Genomic DNA, 15,710 nt, shown 5'->3' on the forward strand with positions numbered 1-15,710 from the left:
CCGTTTGTGCAGATGGAGGAACCGGTCACTCCGTCTGTTGTTCTCCTCAAAGTTAGTTCTTGGAGTTATCTGGCAGACTTTGTGTAGTGGCCATTGGTGCTAACTAAGTATTGTTGCAGAAATCTTACGCAGGCCCTTGCGTCGCTGCTGTAAGAGAGAGAGTTAAACAAAAAAAAGCATGCAGTCTCCTAATACAGTTTAGTTCAAGTCCCACAAAATAATGAATTTAAATGGTGGAGTGCCAGTGGACCCAACAGCACTGTAATACGTTTTTCACGTATGTGTCATGTCTTACGCTCAAAGAAATTAATATCTGTTTAATAATGAAAGTGAATGAGCCAGGTGCCAAATATCACCGAGTATTGTTGCTTTCAGTAAAGGTCCTCTCATGTCAGAATAAAGCAACAAAGACACATCAACATAAAAGACTTCTGAATGACAAAAAGTCGTCACTCTAACAGATTGATGAAGCGAATAATGTTACGTATTCTGTTATACAGGTTCTGGTCTGAGTGTTTCCTTGAGCAGCCAGGGGCGTAGCAGTGAGGGGGATACCCAGGGCCCCAACATGGGCAGAGCCCTCGAAAAGCCTGGAATTAAAAGTTTGGTTTTATCTGCAATTTAGAAATGTTTACATTATCAGCATTACGAGTATTGTTACCTGAAAAAATAGTTTGACAGACTATTCAGTGCTGAGTTTATGAGTGACAGCAGGTTCTCTTTGGTTATAATACTGGAGTGTCCTTTTTTGTATATGCAGTATATGGATTGTACCTTAAAGTTTATTATACTACTCCTATGTTTCACCAAACTGGGCTAGCACTTGTTGGAAACAAATTCTCCTTAATTCGGCAAATAAAACATGATTCGAGTGAAGTCTTATTCGGTTTTCTGTTATTATGAAATACAGTAATAATACTCTCTCAGTGTAGGGGCCAGAGTAAGATGGCTTTCCACCTTTGTCTTATGCTCATGGTCTAATGAAGACCTAAAAAACTGTGACAGAAATAATGTCCTTTTAATGTTGTAAAACATCGCAGTGAAAGCTTCACCCTAATTACAGTATGTTGAGTACGTCACTGTGAGCAGCAGTTTGACTGCCGGCCTTTTTCTGTAAAGTACTGAGCTCGTACGTTCAGACTGCGACACACAAACATCAGTCAGTGTTCACAGAGAGAAATGTTAAACTGCTCAGTCTGAGCCACGAGTGTTGAATGGACCAGTTAAGATCCAGTTGGTGTGTGTTTGTGTGTGCAGGTACCGTGGTTACGACTGCAGGAACAACCTGTTCTACACTCAGGGGGGGGAGGTGTTGTACCACGTGGCGGCGGTGGGCGTGGTCTACAACCGGCAGCTGCACAGCCAGCGCTTCTACCTCGGCCACGACGACGACATCCTGAGCCTCAGCATCCACCCGCTGAAGGACTACGCTGCTACGGGACAGGTGCATGCACACACACACACGCGCTGTCTAAGGCTTTTTGATTGAGGCAGGTGAAAGGAGCATTGCAATAATCAAGACTTGACAAATGAAGGCATGTATGGCTGTTTTATTGTCTTTAAAACTGAGCATCGGTTAAATCTTCCTAAGCTGATAAATATCAAATGTTACACCAAGATTTTTAGGTGCAGGTTTAATGATTTGGCAGATTTACCTGATCAGTAATATGTTGGAGAAATAAAAGCATCTGATGTGTGCGTCCAGGTGGGCAGGGACCCAGCCATCCATGTGTGGGACATCCAGACTCTGAAGTGTCTCTCTTTGCTGAAAGGATTCCACCAGAGAGGAGTGTGTGCTCTGGACTTCTCAGGTGTGTTCATCTCTTTATGAGGACTGATTTGAGTTTATACCACTTCCCAGATTCCTCACTTTTCAGTCAGTCTGGCTGATCCAGACTGAAATCTCTCTCTAACTGTTGAATAGATTGCCATGGAATTCAGTTCAGACATTCACTTCCCCCTCAGGATGAAGTGTAACAACTTTGGTGATCCTCTGACTTTTGGACCATCATCAGGTCAAAGTTTTAATGTGTCCGACAGTTTGGTTTAGGACCAAATACCTGCAAAATTAATGACATTCCCATCGGTCTCAGCTGTACTTGTCATCAGTGCTAACACGCTAAGCTAATATGGTGCATGTTAAACATTACACCAGCTAAACATCAGCATGTTAGCGTCATAATTGTGAGCATCTTAGCATGCTGACGCTAGCATTTAGCTTAAAGCACCAATGTGCTTAAAGAGTAACTAAACCCCAAAGTTTTGGCTTCCCTGGAAATAAAAAAATGCCCCTAGAACATGAAAAAAGTATCAACATGGCATGTTGATACTGGGTTAGACCTACAACCAATCAGAGCAACGAAACGTTTGACGTTAAATATATGTTTCTGAAAACACTTGAAGTGGGAAATGGGCAACGCAGTAACAGAATTTTGATTCATATTTGATCAGCGCTGCCTGTTTTGACACTTTGATCTGAATTTTGTGAGCCTGGTGCCGTGCGCTGGACACACCCACAGACTGTATATAAAGATGGACGACATGACAGCTCCCCCAAAAGTGAAGCCAGAACATCTGGATCGCCCCCTGGTGGCGGGCTGCAGTACAGGTCATAAGACCCGCCCCCTCCATGTTAGCGGATTGGACGTGAGCCAAACTAAAAACTCAAAGAACACGTCAAAAACATTTTTCCCAAAGATGGTTTCTGTCAGTTTAGGTCGTTCTGATCACGCTGATGTTTGTTCAAGTGTTTGTTTTTCTGATACGTTTCGATCTAATTTGTTATTTGATGCTATAAAAACGGGGTTTCTCGTCATGATTGACAGCTGAGGCCGGCTCGTGATTGAGTCGACCGGGTGTGTGGTCGGGACCTCGATACCGCGGCTCCACCCCCGATCACTGCTGCGTAGACTCTGGCTCCAAATGACGTCACCAGAGCGAGATGGCTGCTCCCGTATCGGCAATATTTTGGAACTGGAGACGCGGCGTCCATCTTTATATAAAGTCTGTGGACACACCTGCAGACTGGACGCAGGTGCAGCTGAAAATAGTGGTTTGGGGGTTTAGTTACTCTTTAAGTACAGCCACACAGAGCTGCTAGCATGCATGGCTGTAGACTCTCAGTGCAACACACAACGGCCATGTTGCATTATTTGATCTGCTTTAATGGATGAAGTAGCCAGCTAGAGTAGCTACAATCTGTGATAAAACTGCGGCTTTTCTGTAAAGTTGACGCTCTTCAAAGCTTGGAAATAGGACAGTGACGTATCCTGACGGGTTGACACACAATGACACGTATCATGATACCACCGGTGTGCAGGATTGCATAGAAAACAATGGGTGTGGGTGTTTTGATGCCACACACTGCCAGTGTGTGTTTTTGCTGCCTTAAGGTTTTGTTATTTCTTATGCGCCTGGTACTTTCTAACTCTGAGTCTCAGTCGATTGCATTTAGCAAGAAAGTTACACACACATGGAGCATCGAGGAACAGTAAATGGTTCTGATGAGGGTTCAGATCTGTCCATTTAGGTTTGTTGTGTTGTTGTGTCAGCCGTACCACAGAGCTAACACACTCGGTCCTCCAGCAGGAGTTTCTCTCTCTGTGAAAAAGGTAAAAACCTCCTCCGGATGTTTTTTCTCTCTGTGTTCCCGATGCAGCTGATGGAAAGAGTCTGGTGTCGGTGGGAGTTGATGACGGACATTCAATTGTAGTGTGGGACTGGAAGAGAGGAGAGAAACTCGCTACTGCTAGGTACTGTAAAAAATCCAACTACTACTACTCTAAACTACTGCACGGTCAGTACACTGTAAAAGACTTTATATTACTGCTACTATTTTTCAAATTGGTTTACTTTTACCACAACCTCTAAAACCACAGCTACTACTACTATCAGTACTTTTACTCCTACTTATACTGTCTTTGCCACTGCTACTGCAACTAGTGCTAGTACAAGCTTATATTTTATTACTGCTTGTCGTAGTAGTAGAAGTACAACTGCTACTAGTGCTGTTACACCTGAAACAACAACAGCTACTATTTCTACTATACTGATATCACAGCCACTGCTAGTATTATTACTGGCTTTGACTGCTATTGTACTACTGTGCTACTTTTAACTGTGGTGTTTAGATGGAAGAGAGGGCAACAGCTAAGTACTGTCATACTTTAAAGTACTGTTAGTATTTCTAGTTTGGGTACAGTGGAAGCCAGAGTACATACGCTCTTTTATGCGTTTATCCTGCATTTCTACTGCATGTAACTGTGTCTCTTTTTCTTCAGGGGTCATAAAGAGAAGATATTTGTGGTGAAGTGTAATCCCATGCTGATGGACAAACTGGTCACTGTGGGAATCAAACGCATCCAGTTCTGGCAGCATGCAGGTAAAACTTCAGTAGGGATGCTCCAATCTAACATAGATCCTCATAACTGCTGCAGGGTTTGGAAGTACCTAACTGTTACTGCAGCAAAGTAGTTTTTGTGCAGTTGTACTCATCTGGACCCTTGAATGTGAAAGTTTGGCCTGAGAGTTTGCCTGAGGGCGGGGCCAAACGAAAGGCCATTAACCTCACAGGAAGTTCCTAAAAAAAAAAAAGGATGCAAAGTGGGTGGAGTCAGTAACATTAGCTGTTTTACAGTAACGACTCTTTCGTTCAGGAGTACAGGTTTAGGGGTGTAATTCCTCTTTCCTTATATGTAATTTGCCTCTTACTGTTTTCTGGTGTTGCCATTTGTGTTATGTTTAATTCCCAATATGCTCACCATGAAGTCATTTATACTCTGTTGTCCTTTGCTGACCTTTTGCTGCCGCAACAGCTGGTGTCCCAAAAGAGACAATTAAATCTTTAAATGAATCTAATGTAGACTCCTGTGTGTAACATTTGTGAAATTTTGTGACCTTTGTGCCAGAGGTTTTCAAACTGTGCGATGCCTCCCCAGGGGGGAACGGGAGAGTTGGATGGGGGTGAGGAGGGAGAGGCGTGAGGCAAAGATACTGCGTGAGGTCAAAGGGACAGGTGCATGCAGGTGTCCTAAAAACAACAGCGTGAGACTTTGACTAATGAAACCCAAGAAAGGTCAACTTTACTTTCAGGAACTGATACTTTAACAGTTTTGTTCTTAGGTATCTATCTTAACTATCTGACATCCGATACTCTGAATTCCTGTACGTGCTTATTTCTTGTTTTTTTTCTCAACTTCATGTTAACAGCTGTGGCAGTTATTAATGAACTTCTGTCCGATCGAGTACTTCTCTGTCTGTCCTCCAGGCGGCGGTCTGACTTTCAGGCGCGGTGTGTTCAGGTGCGTCGGCCGGCCGGAGACCATGATGTCGGTGTGTTACGGCCGCAGCGAGGCGCTGGTGTTCTCCGGCGCCGCCACGGGAGACGTTTACATCTGGAAGGAACCGCTGCTGCTGAAAACAGTCAAAGCCCACGATGGGCCGGTGTTCGCCATGTTCTCCCTCGACAAGGTGAGGAGGACAGGTGTGTGTGAGCGAGAGATGCTTCTACATAATCAGCATTTTTTTTTTTACCGTGATCGAAATCGATCGTTCGAGAGCCACACTGCCGTCTTTGCATTCTTTAGCCTGTCGGTGCATTCAGGACGTGGTGAGAAGCTTGGACATCTCAGACTTGAGAGGAAAAAAAGCAGCTTTTCTCGCCGTGTGAACCCAGTTAAGGCCTCAAAAATTGTATCCCTTCTGCTAAAAGTCACAACTCAAATCAGTCAAAGCATGCATGCTGCTGGAGTTTCTCTTTATCTGATGAACATTGCGGAAGAAATGTCAATAAGTGAGCATAGAAATTATTTTTAAAAAGAGCAGATCCTGCATCGTCAACATCATGTTTGGATGTTTTCGTCAGCATAAAAATACAATCTAGTGATTGTTTCTATGGTTACAATGCAAACAGGAACTGCTCATAGCTAATGCAGCATATCTTCATGGTGCAGATTTGCCAAAATGTACGGAAATATAAAAAAATCAGAATCAGAAAAGTAGGTTTTCACATACAAGGACTGCTGCGCATTAATGTACTCCTAACTATTCAAACATAACGAACAAATGCAAAGTACTGGTCTGCGAATCTTCTGCCTCAAAACTATTCACACCGGCAGCGAATTTGGGTCAGTTGGGATCTTCACCTCCGCCCACACAGACACTCGCGACAGGACGGTCGGCAGCACCGCCTCCGTCACTGCCCGAGCTGTCGCAACATCATAGACATCCAGGTGGAGTCTCTCTCTCTCTCACTGGGATCAGGCTGCTGCAGAAATCCTCTCTAGATCGTCGACTTCTTTGGACAAAAACAAATCCAACAGGTCCGCCGTTGTCACTAGGAGCTGTCACGTGACGTCCGTTCCGCGCAACTTCATTGGTTGATGCCTTTATTCACCGTGCGAAAACTTGTTCCGGAAAAAAAATTACTCCACTTTTTCGCCGTGTAGTATTCGCGTTCTGTGTGAACATGACAAAAACAACAGTTCGAAATAATATATTGACGCCCCCGGTGCGTAAAGGCCGTAATGTTGCAGGCGGGGCTAATTCTAACTGCTTTTATACAGCTCGATCTGTAATAGTTTATCATGATATACTTGTTGGTTATGTTTTTCTGCAAATAAATGTAGTTGAGTAAAAAGTATTTCCCTCTGAGATGTAGTGGAGATCAAGTAAAGTACCTCAAAAATGTTATTTATCTTTTTGTGTATCGTATTAAGGTGGTTTTGTCGTAATTATTCATTATTAAGTCATAATTACGAGATGAGGCCTCCGGTTTCTTTTCCGTTGGCGAATGCGATGCGCCTCTCATTCTTTTGGACGTTGTTGAGGGTTGGAGTGAAGACTCGAACAGCGAGACACTGACCTTGCATCATTTTTAAAATCTGAAGTGAATGACTGTCAGTCTAATATCAGAATATCGTCTTTTTACATAATGTGTGTGTGTGTGTTGACTCGCTGCAGTGTTCATAGGGAAACAGGTTTTGATTAAACAGTGTGACTGGTCCTCCAGACGATCCTCCTCCTACTAATGATCCCTTTACATGCTGTCAGCTCAGTGTGTGTGTGTGTGTGTGTGTGTGTGTGTGTGTGTGTGAAACCGACTCTACACTTGTACTCAGTGTTAGTAATTTTGAACAGGAACGTTGGCTAAATGCCCAAAATCTAAATGTAGGAGTTATCAGACGTGTAGTATATTTACATGTTTTTAGCTGTCAGCGTTTCTTCTTCCATCTGTTGTCCGCCCCTCCTCTCCCTCATCTCTCTCTCTCCCTCTCTGTTCATTGTTTAACTCCCTCTCTTTCATTCAGTACACGACTCTCTCTCTTTATGTAACAGGATTTACAGACAGACGAGCCAATAGAGAGGCTGACAGGAGAGTCTGGATTTAACCAAAAAAGTCCTTTAAATCCACAAAACCTAATTTCTTTGTTAGCTCGTGTTCAAGCTGATTTCATCTCATATTCTGTCTTTTTACTTTTTCAGAATAACTTGATCCTCCTTTTCTTCAATTTACAAATTCATCAAATAAAAACCAACAGTTACACGACAGTTTATGCAAGTACAGCTGAAACAGTTAGCCGATTAATCGATTAATCGATTGACAGGAAATGAATCAGCAGCTGTTTTGATGTTTGAAGTCGTTTCTCCTGTAAATCCCTTCCTGGCTGCAGCTCCTCAGATGTGCAGATCTGCTGCTTTTCCTCTGAACGACTGTAATAACTGTGATGTTTGTTAATAACGTCGAGCTTCGGACTGTCGGTCGGACACGACGACACGGTGAAGGCGTCGCTTTGGGCTCTGGGTCGTCGTGACGGCGTTTCTCACCGTTTTCACGGAGAAAAGAATCGGCAGATGGATCCAGAATGAAAAGCATCATCAGCTGCAGTCCGATACAAACCGGTTCAACATGAGCTCCAGCTCCACCAGCTGCAGCAGCAACATCCTGCTTTACATTAATGCACGAGGAATAATAACCTGATGATAGAATATATAACAGCACAGCAGCCACAGGGACGCTGCACTGCTTTAATGCTTTAAGGGCTTTTTCCTGATCACACTCACACACTTTACTGCAGTGGAGTATTTTCAGAGTGTGTGTCAGTACTTTTACTGCAGCAACGGATCTGAATACTTCCTGCACCTCTGTCCTCTTTCTACTGACTACAGAAAAAAGACAGAACCCACCTTCACGGCCCACCATGAATCTTAAAACTAGAAATGATGAAAATGAATCTAGACTGGCAGAAGACTGGAAAAGTCTAGTCTTGTAAACAATAACCTGTCCATTTGCTAATGCCCGCATCACAAGAAACTGTATTTTGTTAAAGAATGTCTTTATTATTATCAGTTTTCAGGGCGTCGGTTAATGTTTCTGACTCTCAAAGTTAAAACAATGTAAAAATAGACTCGACAACATCGACTGTGTGAGAGTCTTCAGAGGAAACACCAAACAGATCTGTAGACCTCAGGCTGAGTGGGAGGACGCGAGAGAGAGAACCTGTCAGGGGAGGGTGACAGCTCTGACAGAGGGGGGGAGGAGGAGGGGAAGGAGGAGAAGAGCGAGGAGGAAGGACGGAGAGAGGGAGGAGGAGGGAGAGAGGGGAGGAGAACAGAGGGAGGGAGGGAGGGAGGGAGAGAGGGAGGAGGGAGGAGGGAGGAAGAACAGGGAGGAGGGAGGGAGGAAGGAAGGGGAGGAAGACAGAGGGAGGGGGAAGGAAAAGGGAAGAGCGAGGGAGGTAAGAGAAAGGAGGGAGGGAAGAGGGAGGGAGGGAGGGAGGAGGAGGAGGAGGAAGGAGGAGGAGGGAGGGAGGAAGGAGGGAGGAAGGACAGAGGAGGGAGGAAGGAGGAGGAAGAACAGGGAGGAGGAAGGGAGAGAGGGAGGAAGGGAGGGAGGAAGGACGGAGAGAGGGAGGAGGGGAGGGAGGAGGAGGAAGAACAGGGAGGAGGGAGGGAGGGAGGAAGGGAAGAGGGAGGAAGGACAGAGGAGGGAGGGAGGGAAGGAGGGAGGAAGGACGGAGAGAGGGAGGAGGGAGGGAGGGAGGGAGGGAAGAGGAGGAGGAAGGAGGGAAGAGCGAGGGAGGAAGGACGGAGGGAGGTAAGAGAAAGGAGGGAGGAGGAGGAAGGGAGGAAGGAGGAGGGAGGAGGAGGAAGGAAGGAAGGAAGGAGGGGAGGAAGAAGGAAGGAGGGAGGGAGGAGGGAGGAGGAAGGGAGAGAGGGAGGAAGGAAGGAGGAGGGAGGGAGGAAGGGAGGAGGAAGGAAGGAGGGAGGGAGGAGGAAGGAAGGAAGGAAGGGAGGGAGGAGGAAGGAGGAAGGAGGAAGGGAGAGAGGAGGGAAGGAGGGAAGAGGAGGAGGGAGGAGGAAGCAGGGAAGAAGGGAGGGAGGAAGGAGGGAAGCAGGAAGAAGGGAGGGAGGAAGGAGGGAGAGAAGGAGGAAGGAGGGAGGAGGGAGGAAGGAGGAGGAAGGGAGGAGGAGGAGGGAGGAAGGAGGAGGGGGGAGGAAGGAGGAAGGGAGAGAGGGAGGAAGGAGGGAAGAGGGAGGGAGGAGGAAGCAGGGAAGAAGGGAGGGAGGAAGGAGGGAAGAGGGAGGAAGGAGGGAGGAGGGAGGAAGGAGGGAGGAAGGAGGGAGGAGGGAGGGAGGAGGCGGATGTGACTCTGAGTGAAGTCTCTGAGTGAAGAATGAGGAGGGAGAGAAAAATCAAGCACCAAGAAGTTGAAATATTTCTGCTTTGTTTTCGCAGAGCAAAGATCTGCACTCGCCAGTTATTGATTCATCTTAAAGTATCAATAACTCAGTGAAATTAATAAATAAAATCATTTCTTTTCAGGGCTTTGTGACCGGCGGGAAGGACGGCGTGGTGGAGCTGTGGGACGACATGTTTGACCGCTGTCTGAAGACTTACGCCATCAAGAGAGCAGCGCTTTCCCCGGGCTCCAAAGGTACACACTACTATCACCACTACATGCCTAACCTCAGCCTAACCTTAGCCTAACCTTAGTCTAACCTCAGCCTAACCTCATCCTAACCTCAGCCTAACCTCATCTTAACCTCAGCCTAACCTCATCTTAACCTCAGCCTAACCTTAGTCTAACCTTAGTCTAACCTCAACCTAGCCTCATCTCTAACCTCATCTTAATAATATCGCTTTTAGTCTAACCTCAGCCTAACCTTAGTCTAACAAAGAGTTAACCTCAGCCTAACAATCAGCCTTTCCTCATTCTGACCTCTGATTAACCTCAGCCTAACCTCAGCCTAACCTCAGCCTAACCTCATCTTAACCTCAGCCTAACCTCATCTTAACCTCAGCCTAACCTCAGCCTAACCACAGCCTAACCTCATCTTAACCTCAGTCTAACATCAACTTAACCTCAGCCTAACCTCAGTCTAACATCAACTTAACCTCAGCCTAACCTCAGCCTAACCTCATCTTAACCTCAGCCTAACCTCAGCCTAACCTCATCTTAACCTCAGCCTAACCTCAGCCTAACCTCAGCCTAACCTCAGCCTAACCTCATCTTAACCTCAGTCTAACATCAACTTAACCTCAACCTAACCTCATCTTAACCTCAACCTAACATCAACCTAACATAAACCTAACCTCAGCCTAACCTCATCTTAACCTCAGTCTAACATCAACTTAACCTCAGCCTAACCTCATCTTAACCTCAGTCTAACATCAACCTAACCTCAGCCTAACCTCAGCCTAACCTCAACTAACCTCATCCTAACCTCAGCCTAACCTCATCCTAACCTCAACCTAACCTCAGCCTAACCTCAGCCTAACCTCAGCCTAACCTCAACCTAACCTCAACCTAACCTCAACCTAACCTCAACCTAACCTCATCTTAACCTCAACCTAACCTCAACCTAACATCAACCTAACCTCAACCTAACCTCAACCTAACCTCATCTTAACCTCAGTCTAACATCAACCTAACCTCAGCCTAACCTCAGCCTAACCTCAACCTAACCTCAACCTAACCTCAACCTAACCTCAACCTAACATCAGCCTAACCTCAGCCTAACATCAACCTAACATCAACCTAACCTCAACCTAACCTCAACCTAACATCAACCTAACCTCAACCTAACCTCAACCTAACCTCATCTTAACCTCAACCTAACATCAACCTAACATCAACCTAACCTCAGCCTAACCTCAGCCTAACCTCAGTCTAACCTCAACCTAACCTCATCTTAACCTCAGTCTAACCTCAACCTAACATCAACCTAACATCAACCTAACCTCGGCCTAACCTCAACCTAACCTCAGCCTAACCTCAACCTAACATCAGCCTAACCTCAGCCTAACCTCAGTCTAACCTCAACCTAACCTCATCTTAACCTCAGTCTAACATCAACCTAACCTCAGCCTAACCTCAGCCTAACCTCAACCTAACCTCATCTTAACCTCAACCTAACCTCAACCTAACATCAGCCTAACCTCAGCCTAACATCAACCTAACATCAACCTAACCTCAACCTAACCTCAACCTAACCTCATCTTAACCTCAACCTAACCTCAACCTAACCTCAACCTAACCTCAACCTAACATCAGCCTAACCTCAACCTAACCTCAACCTAACCTCAACCTAACCTCAACCTAACCTCATCTTAACCTCAGCCTAGCCTCAGCCTAACCTCAGCCTAACCTCATCTTAACCTCAGCCTAACCTCAACCTAACCTCAACCTAACCTCATCTTAACCTCAGTCTAACATCAACCTAACATCAACCTAACATCAACCTAACATCAACCTAACCTCGGCCTAACCTCAGCCTAACCTCAGCCTAACCTCAACCTAACCTCAACCTAACCTCAGCCTAAAACCAAGAACCCTCAAACATCCCTTTGAAGTGAGGACCCGACCACGCGTCCTCTCTTTCCGAAAATGCTTGTCAAAAAACGTTGTTAATTTTGCATTGTGGGAAAGGAAGGCATGCTAAGCTACAGCTTCAGCCTAACACCTTGTTGGTTGGATGCTACAGTCTCTCTCTGTCATTGAGTCATTATTTTGTGACTGTGTGAGCGCTGGGGTAAACTTCTGTTTCAAAAGTTTACTATCATTTTATTTTAGTGCGCTCAATGACTGAAATAAAGTTAAATTTGAAAACGTCTCGAGTAGTAATTCTCCTTTGATAGACCGGAGATACTCTTGATCTTTCTCTTTCTAGCTGTGAGAAGTGTTTACCTTTCTGCTATGTATTTCCATTTTTTAAAATGAAATTATGGTGAACGCGGTCCTAACTGCCGTCCCTGTTTAGGATTATAAGTAAAGCATTTGCCACATACAGTAAAAACTCTTCTATCCAACAGTGCCATCAGGTGGACACATGGTGACACACACCTGTCTGTGAAACCATACATCTCTGTTTTTAGAAAGTTAACGAAATAAGATTAACTACATGATTACTGACAGAGGACTTTATGCTGTGTGCGTGTGCAGGCCTGCTCCTGGAGGACAACCCGTCCATCAGGGCCATCACTCTGGGACACGGTCACATCCTGGTGGGAACCAAAAACGGAGAAGTTCTGGAGATCGACAAGACCGGACCCATGACTCTGCTGGTGCAGGTATGTTCACACACAGCCGAGCTGTCTTCCTTTGGACAGTGGACATGGTGGAAGAGAATGAACTTCCAGGTGTCCACATAGAGACAATAACGGATCCCAGGTGTCCAGATAGGGACAAAATGGACTCCCAGGTGTCCACATAGAGACAATAACGGATCCCAGGTGTCCTCATAGAGACAGTAACGGGTCCCAGGTGTCCACATAGAGACAATAACGGATCCCAGGTGTCCTCATAGAGACAGTAATGGGTCCCAGGTGTCCACATAGAGACAGTAACGGATCCCAGGTGTCCTCATAGAGACAGTAACGGATCCCAGGTGTCCACATAGAGACAGTAACGGATCCCAGGTGTCCTCATAGAGACAGTAACGGATCCCAGGTGTCCACATAGAGACAATAACGGATCCCAGGCGTCCACATAGAGACAAAATGGACTCCCAGGTGTCCACATAGAGACAATAACGGATCCCAGGTGTCTACATAGAGACAGTAACGGATCCCAGGTGTCTACATAGAGACAAAATGGACTCCCAGGCGTCCACATAGAGACAAAATGGACTCCCAGGTGTCCACATAGAGACAAACAACGATCCCAGGTGTCCACATAGAGACAGTAACGGATCCCAGGTGTCCACATAGAGACAATAACGGATCCCAGGCGTCCACATAGAGACAAAATGGACTCCCAGGTGTCCACATAGAGACAAACAACGATCCCAGGTGTCCACATAGAGACAGTAACGGATCCCAGGTGTCCACATAGAGACAAAATGGACTCCAGGTGTCCACATAGAGACAGTAACGGATCCCAGGCGTCCACATAGAGACAAAATGGACTCCCAGGTGTCCACATAGAGACAATAACGGATCCCAGGCGTCCACATAGAGACAAAATGGACTCCAGGTGTCCACATAGAGACAAAATGGATCCCATGGTGTCCAAGTGCTTACAGGAATTGACAAATTGCACATCTCCATTTCCATGACAACTGGGCGAACTCCATCTGCTGAGGAAGGTCATGTGATATGATGTGGTCAAAATGATGAGTGTGTGTGTGTGTGTGTGTGTGTGGATATCAGGTATTTTTAAATGTCTGGTAGTCTTGTACGGCACCTGTTGCCATGGTGAGGAGAGCCGACTGCTGCAGATCGATCAGCAGTTACACACACACACACACACACACTGAACACACTTTGGATTTACGTACATTTACTGTGTGTTAGTGTTAGTGTGTGTGTGTTTCCTGTGTGACGCACCTGAGTGCTTTTAGATGTTGGCATGCTGTGATGCATGCAAAACTGTGTGTGTGTGTGTGTGTGTGTGTGTGTGTGTGTGTGTGTGTGTGTTTATGAAGGGCGTAGGTTTGGTTTCAGGAGTTAACAGCAAATTAGGATGAAATGTGTCGTGCTCTCTCGAACAATGGTAATAATTATTAACAAAAATAACATAAGATGATATTTAAACCTAATGACTAAAATCGTTATAGTTTCGTTTAGTTTCCTTAATAGACACTTCGTGATAATATAGCTAATAAATACAGATAATATAGTATTTGCATCTTGCTCAATTCCGGCGTCTTTTTAGCAGAATATTGTCTGTAAATAAAAACAGGATTTGCCCTAAAAACATGCAGAGGAGTCGTGGTACTTTTTAAGCCCTGAGCAGCGTCTGCAGGTATTTATTCAGGCGGCATTACTTGCCCCAACAACCTCCAGCAACAAGGCAGGGCCCCACCTGCGTGTTGACTGAGACCAGAATCGACAAAATCAACATGTCCCCCCCCATCCCTGGTAAATGTACGTCTTCCTACTGATTAACGTGTGTGTGTGTGTGTGTGTGTGTGTGTGTGTGTGCAGGGCCACATGGAGGGCGAGGTTTGGGGTCTGGCCCCTCACCCCCTCCTCCCCGTCTGCGCCACCGTCAGCGACGATAAAACCCTGCGCCTGTGGGAGACGTCAGCCAATCACCGCATGGTGGCCGTCCGCAAGCTGAAGAGAGGTCAGATAAAGGACCAGGCCGCCACTTTTACATGTTTTTGTCCTTTAACTACAAATCCTGTATATTTGATATCCCTGCTGATTATTTCCCAAATCATCCGTCAGTTTTTAGATTGATTCCCTTCGATCTAGACAGACACTGGTCTCAGTTCATTTCTTTGAAAATCAACATGCAGAGACTTGAAATTCGCTTCGGATCAGTGGTGGAGTGTAACTAAGTACATTTACGCAAGTACTGTACTTAAGTACAAATATGAGGTACTTTTCCCCCTGTTTCCTGTCTTTGTGCTAAGCTAGGCTAAACTTGTCCTGGATCATAGAGCTTAAACTCTTTCTCTGACTCTGAGAAAGACAGGGAACAAGAGGATTTCTCTAAATGTTGGACTCGCATAACATTTTATTTAACAGTTATTTATACAGGCTAGGACAGCTGAGCGTACCTGCTCTTTTACAGCAGGGCCCTGTTAGCATTTTAGTGGAAAGACAAAATAACAAGAACAGACAGTCAGTAGACGCAGCAGAAAAGTGACAGTAAAAGAGGTAGAAGCTGCGTCAAAGCGGCCGCAGGCAGGCAGAGAACGCTTCTGAGAATGCTCTTTAAGTTACAGACAGGTGGAAGTAATCAATTGACCACAGTGATTAGCTAAATTATTAATAACGAGGTGACCGACCGACCGACTGACTGTGTGTGTTTTCCAGGCGGTCGCTGCTGTGCCTTCTCTCCTGATGGGAAGGCGTTGGCGGTCGGTCTGAGCGATGGCGGCGTGCTGGTGGTGAACGCCGACACGCTGGAGGATCTGCTGAGCTTCCACCATCGCCGCGACGCCATCTCCGACGTCCGCTTCACCCCAGGTACGCGCACATTAACGCAAACATGAGACTGTGCTTAAAAAAAATACATCCGCTCGTCCTCACTTTTATCTGACGTTTTCTCGCACACACGTGGTCTCAGACTCAGGTAAATTCCTGGCGGTGGCGTCACATGACAGCTTCGTGGACGTCTACAACGTGCTGAGCAGTAAGAGGGTGGGGATCTGTAAAGGAGCGTCCAGTTACATCACGCACATCGACTGGGACGCTCGAGGTAACGCACGGCTCTCTCTCTCTTTATCTGTCCGCCTCCACTCAAACATGTTCGCTT

At 45.9% G+C, this 15,710-nt stretch overlaps 1 protein-coding gene across 11 annotated transcripts in view; it reads left to right on the plus strand.

Moving 5' to 3' along the window:
- Window positions 1-15,710, plus strand: part of LOC122884773 (echinoderm microtubule-associated protein-like 6) — a 107,419-nt gene that overhangs the window by 58,253 nt on the left and 33,456 nt on the right. For all 11 annotated transcript variants that reach the window (XR_006379972.1, XR_006379971.1, XM_044215108.1 and 8 more), the window contains 10 exons: window positions 1,258-1,444; window positions 1,706-1,811; window positions 3,659-3,752; window positions 4,281-4,381; window positions 5,267-5,469; window positions 9,824-9,935; window positions 12,444-12,571; window positions 14,429-14,570; window positions 15,269-15,421; window positions 15,522-15,653. Coding sequence is in view for 9 of the 11 variants with exons in the window: in XM_044215108.1 (XP_044071043.1) it covers window positions 1,258-1,444; window positions 1,706-1,811; window positions 3,659-3,752; window positions 4,281-4,381; window positions 5,267-5,469; window positions 9,824-9,935; window positions 12,444-12,571; window positions 14,429-14,570; window positions 15,269-15,421; window positions 15,522-15,653 (1,358 nt within the window). In the remaining 2 variants the exon portion in view is untranslated. The remainder of the gene's footprint in view (window positions 1-1,257; window positions 1,445-1,705; window positions 1,812-3,658; window positions 3,753-4,280; window positions 4,382-5,266; window positions 5,470-9,823; window positions 9,936-12,443; window positions 12,572-14,428; window positions 14,571-15,268; window positions 15,422-15,521; window positions 15,654-15,710) is intronic.

The sequence above is a fragment of the Siniperca chuatsi genome, linkage group LG11 (assembly GCF_020085105.1).
Source record: "Siniperca chuatsi isolate FFG_IHB_CAS linkage group LG11, ASM2008510v1, whole genome shotgun sequence".
NCBI lineage: Eukaryota > Metazoa > Chordata > Actinopteri > Centrarchiformes > Sinipercidae > Siniperca > Siniperca chuatsi.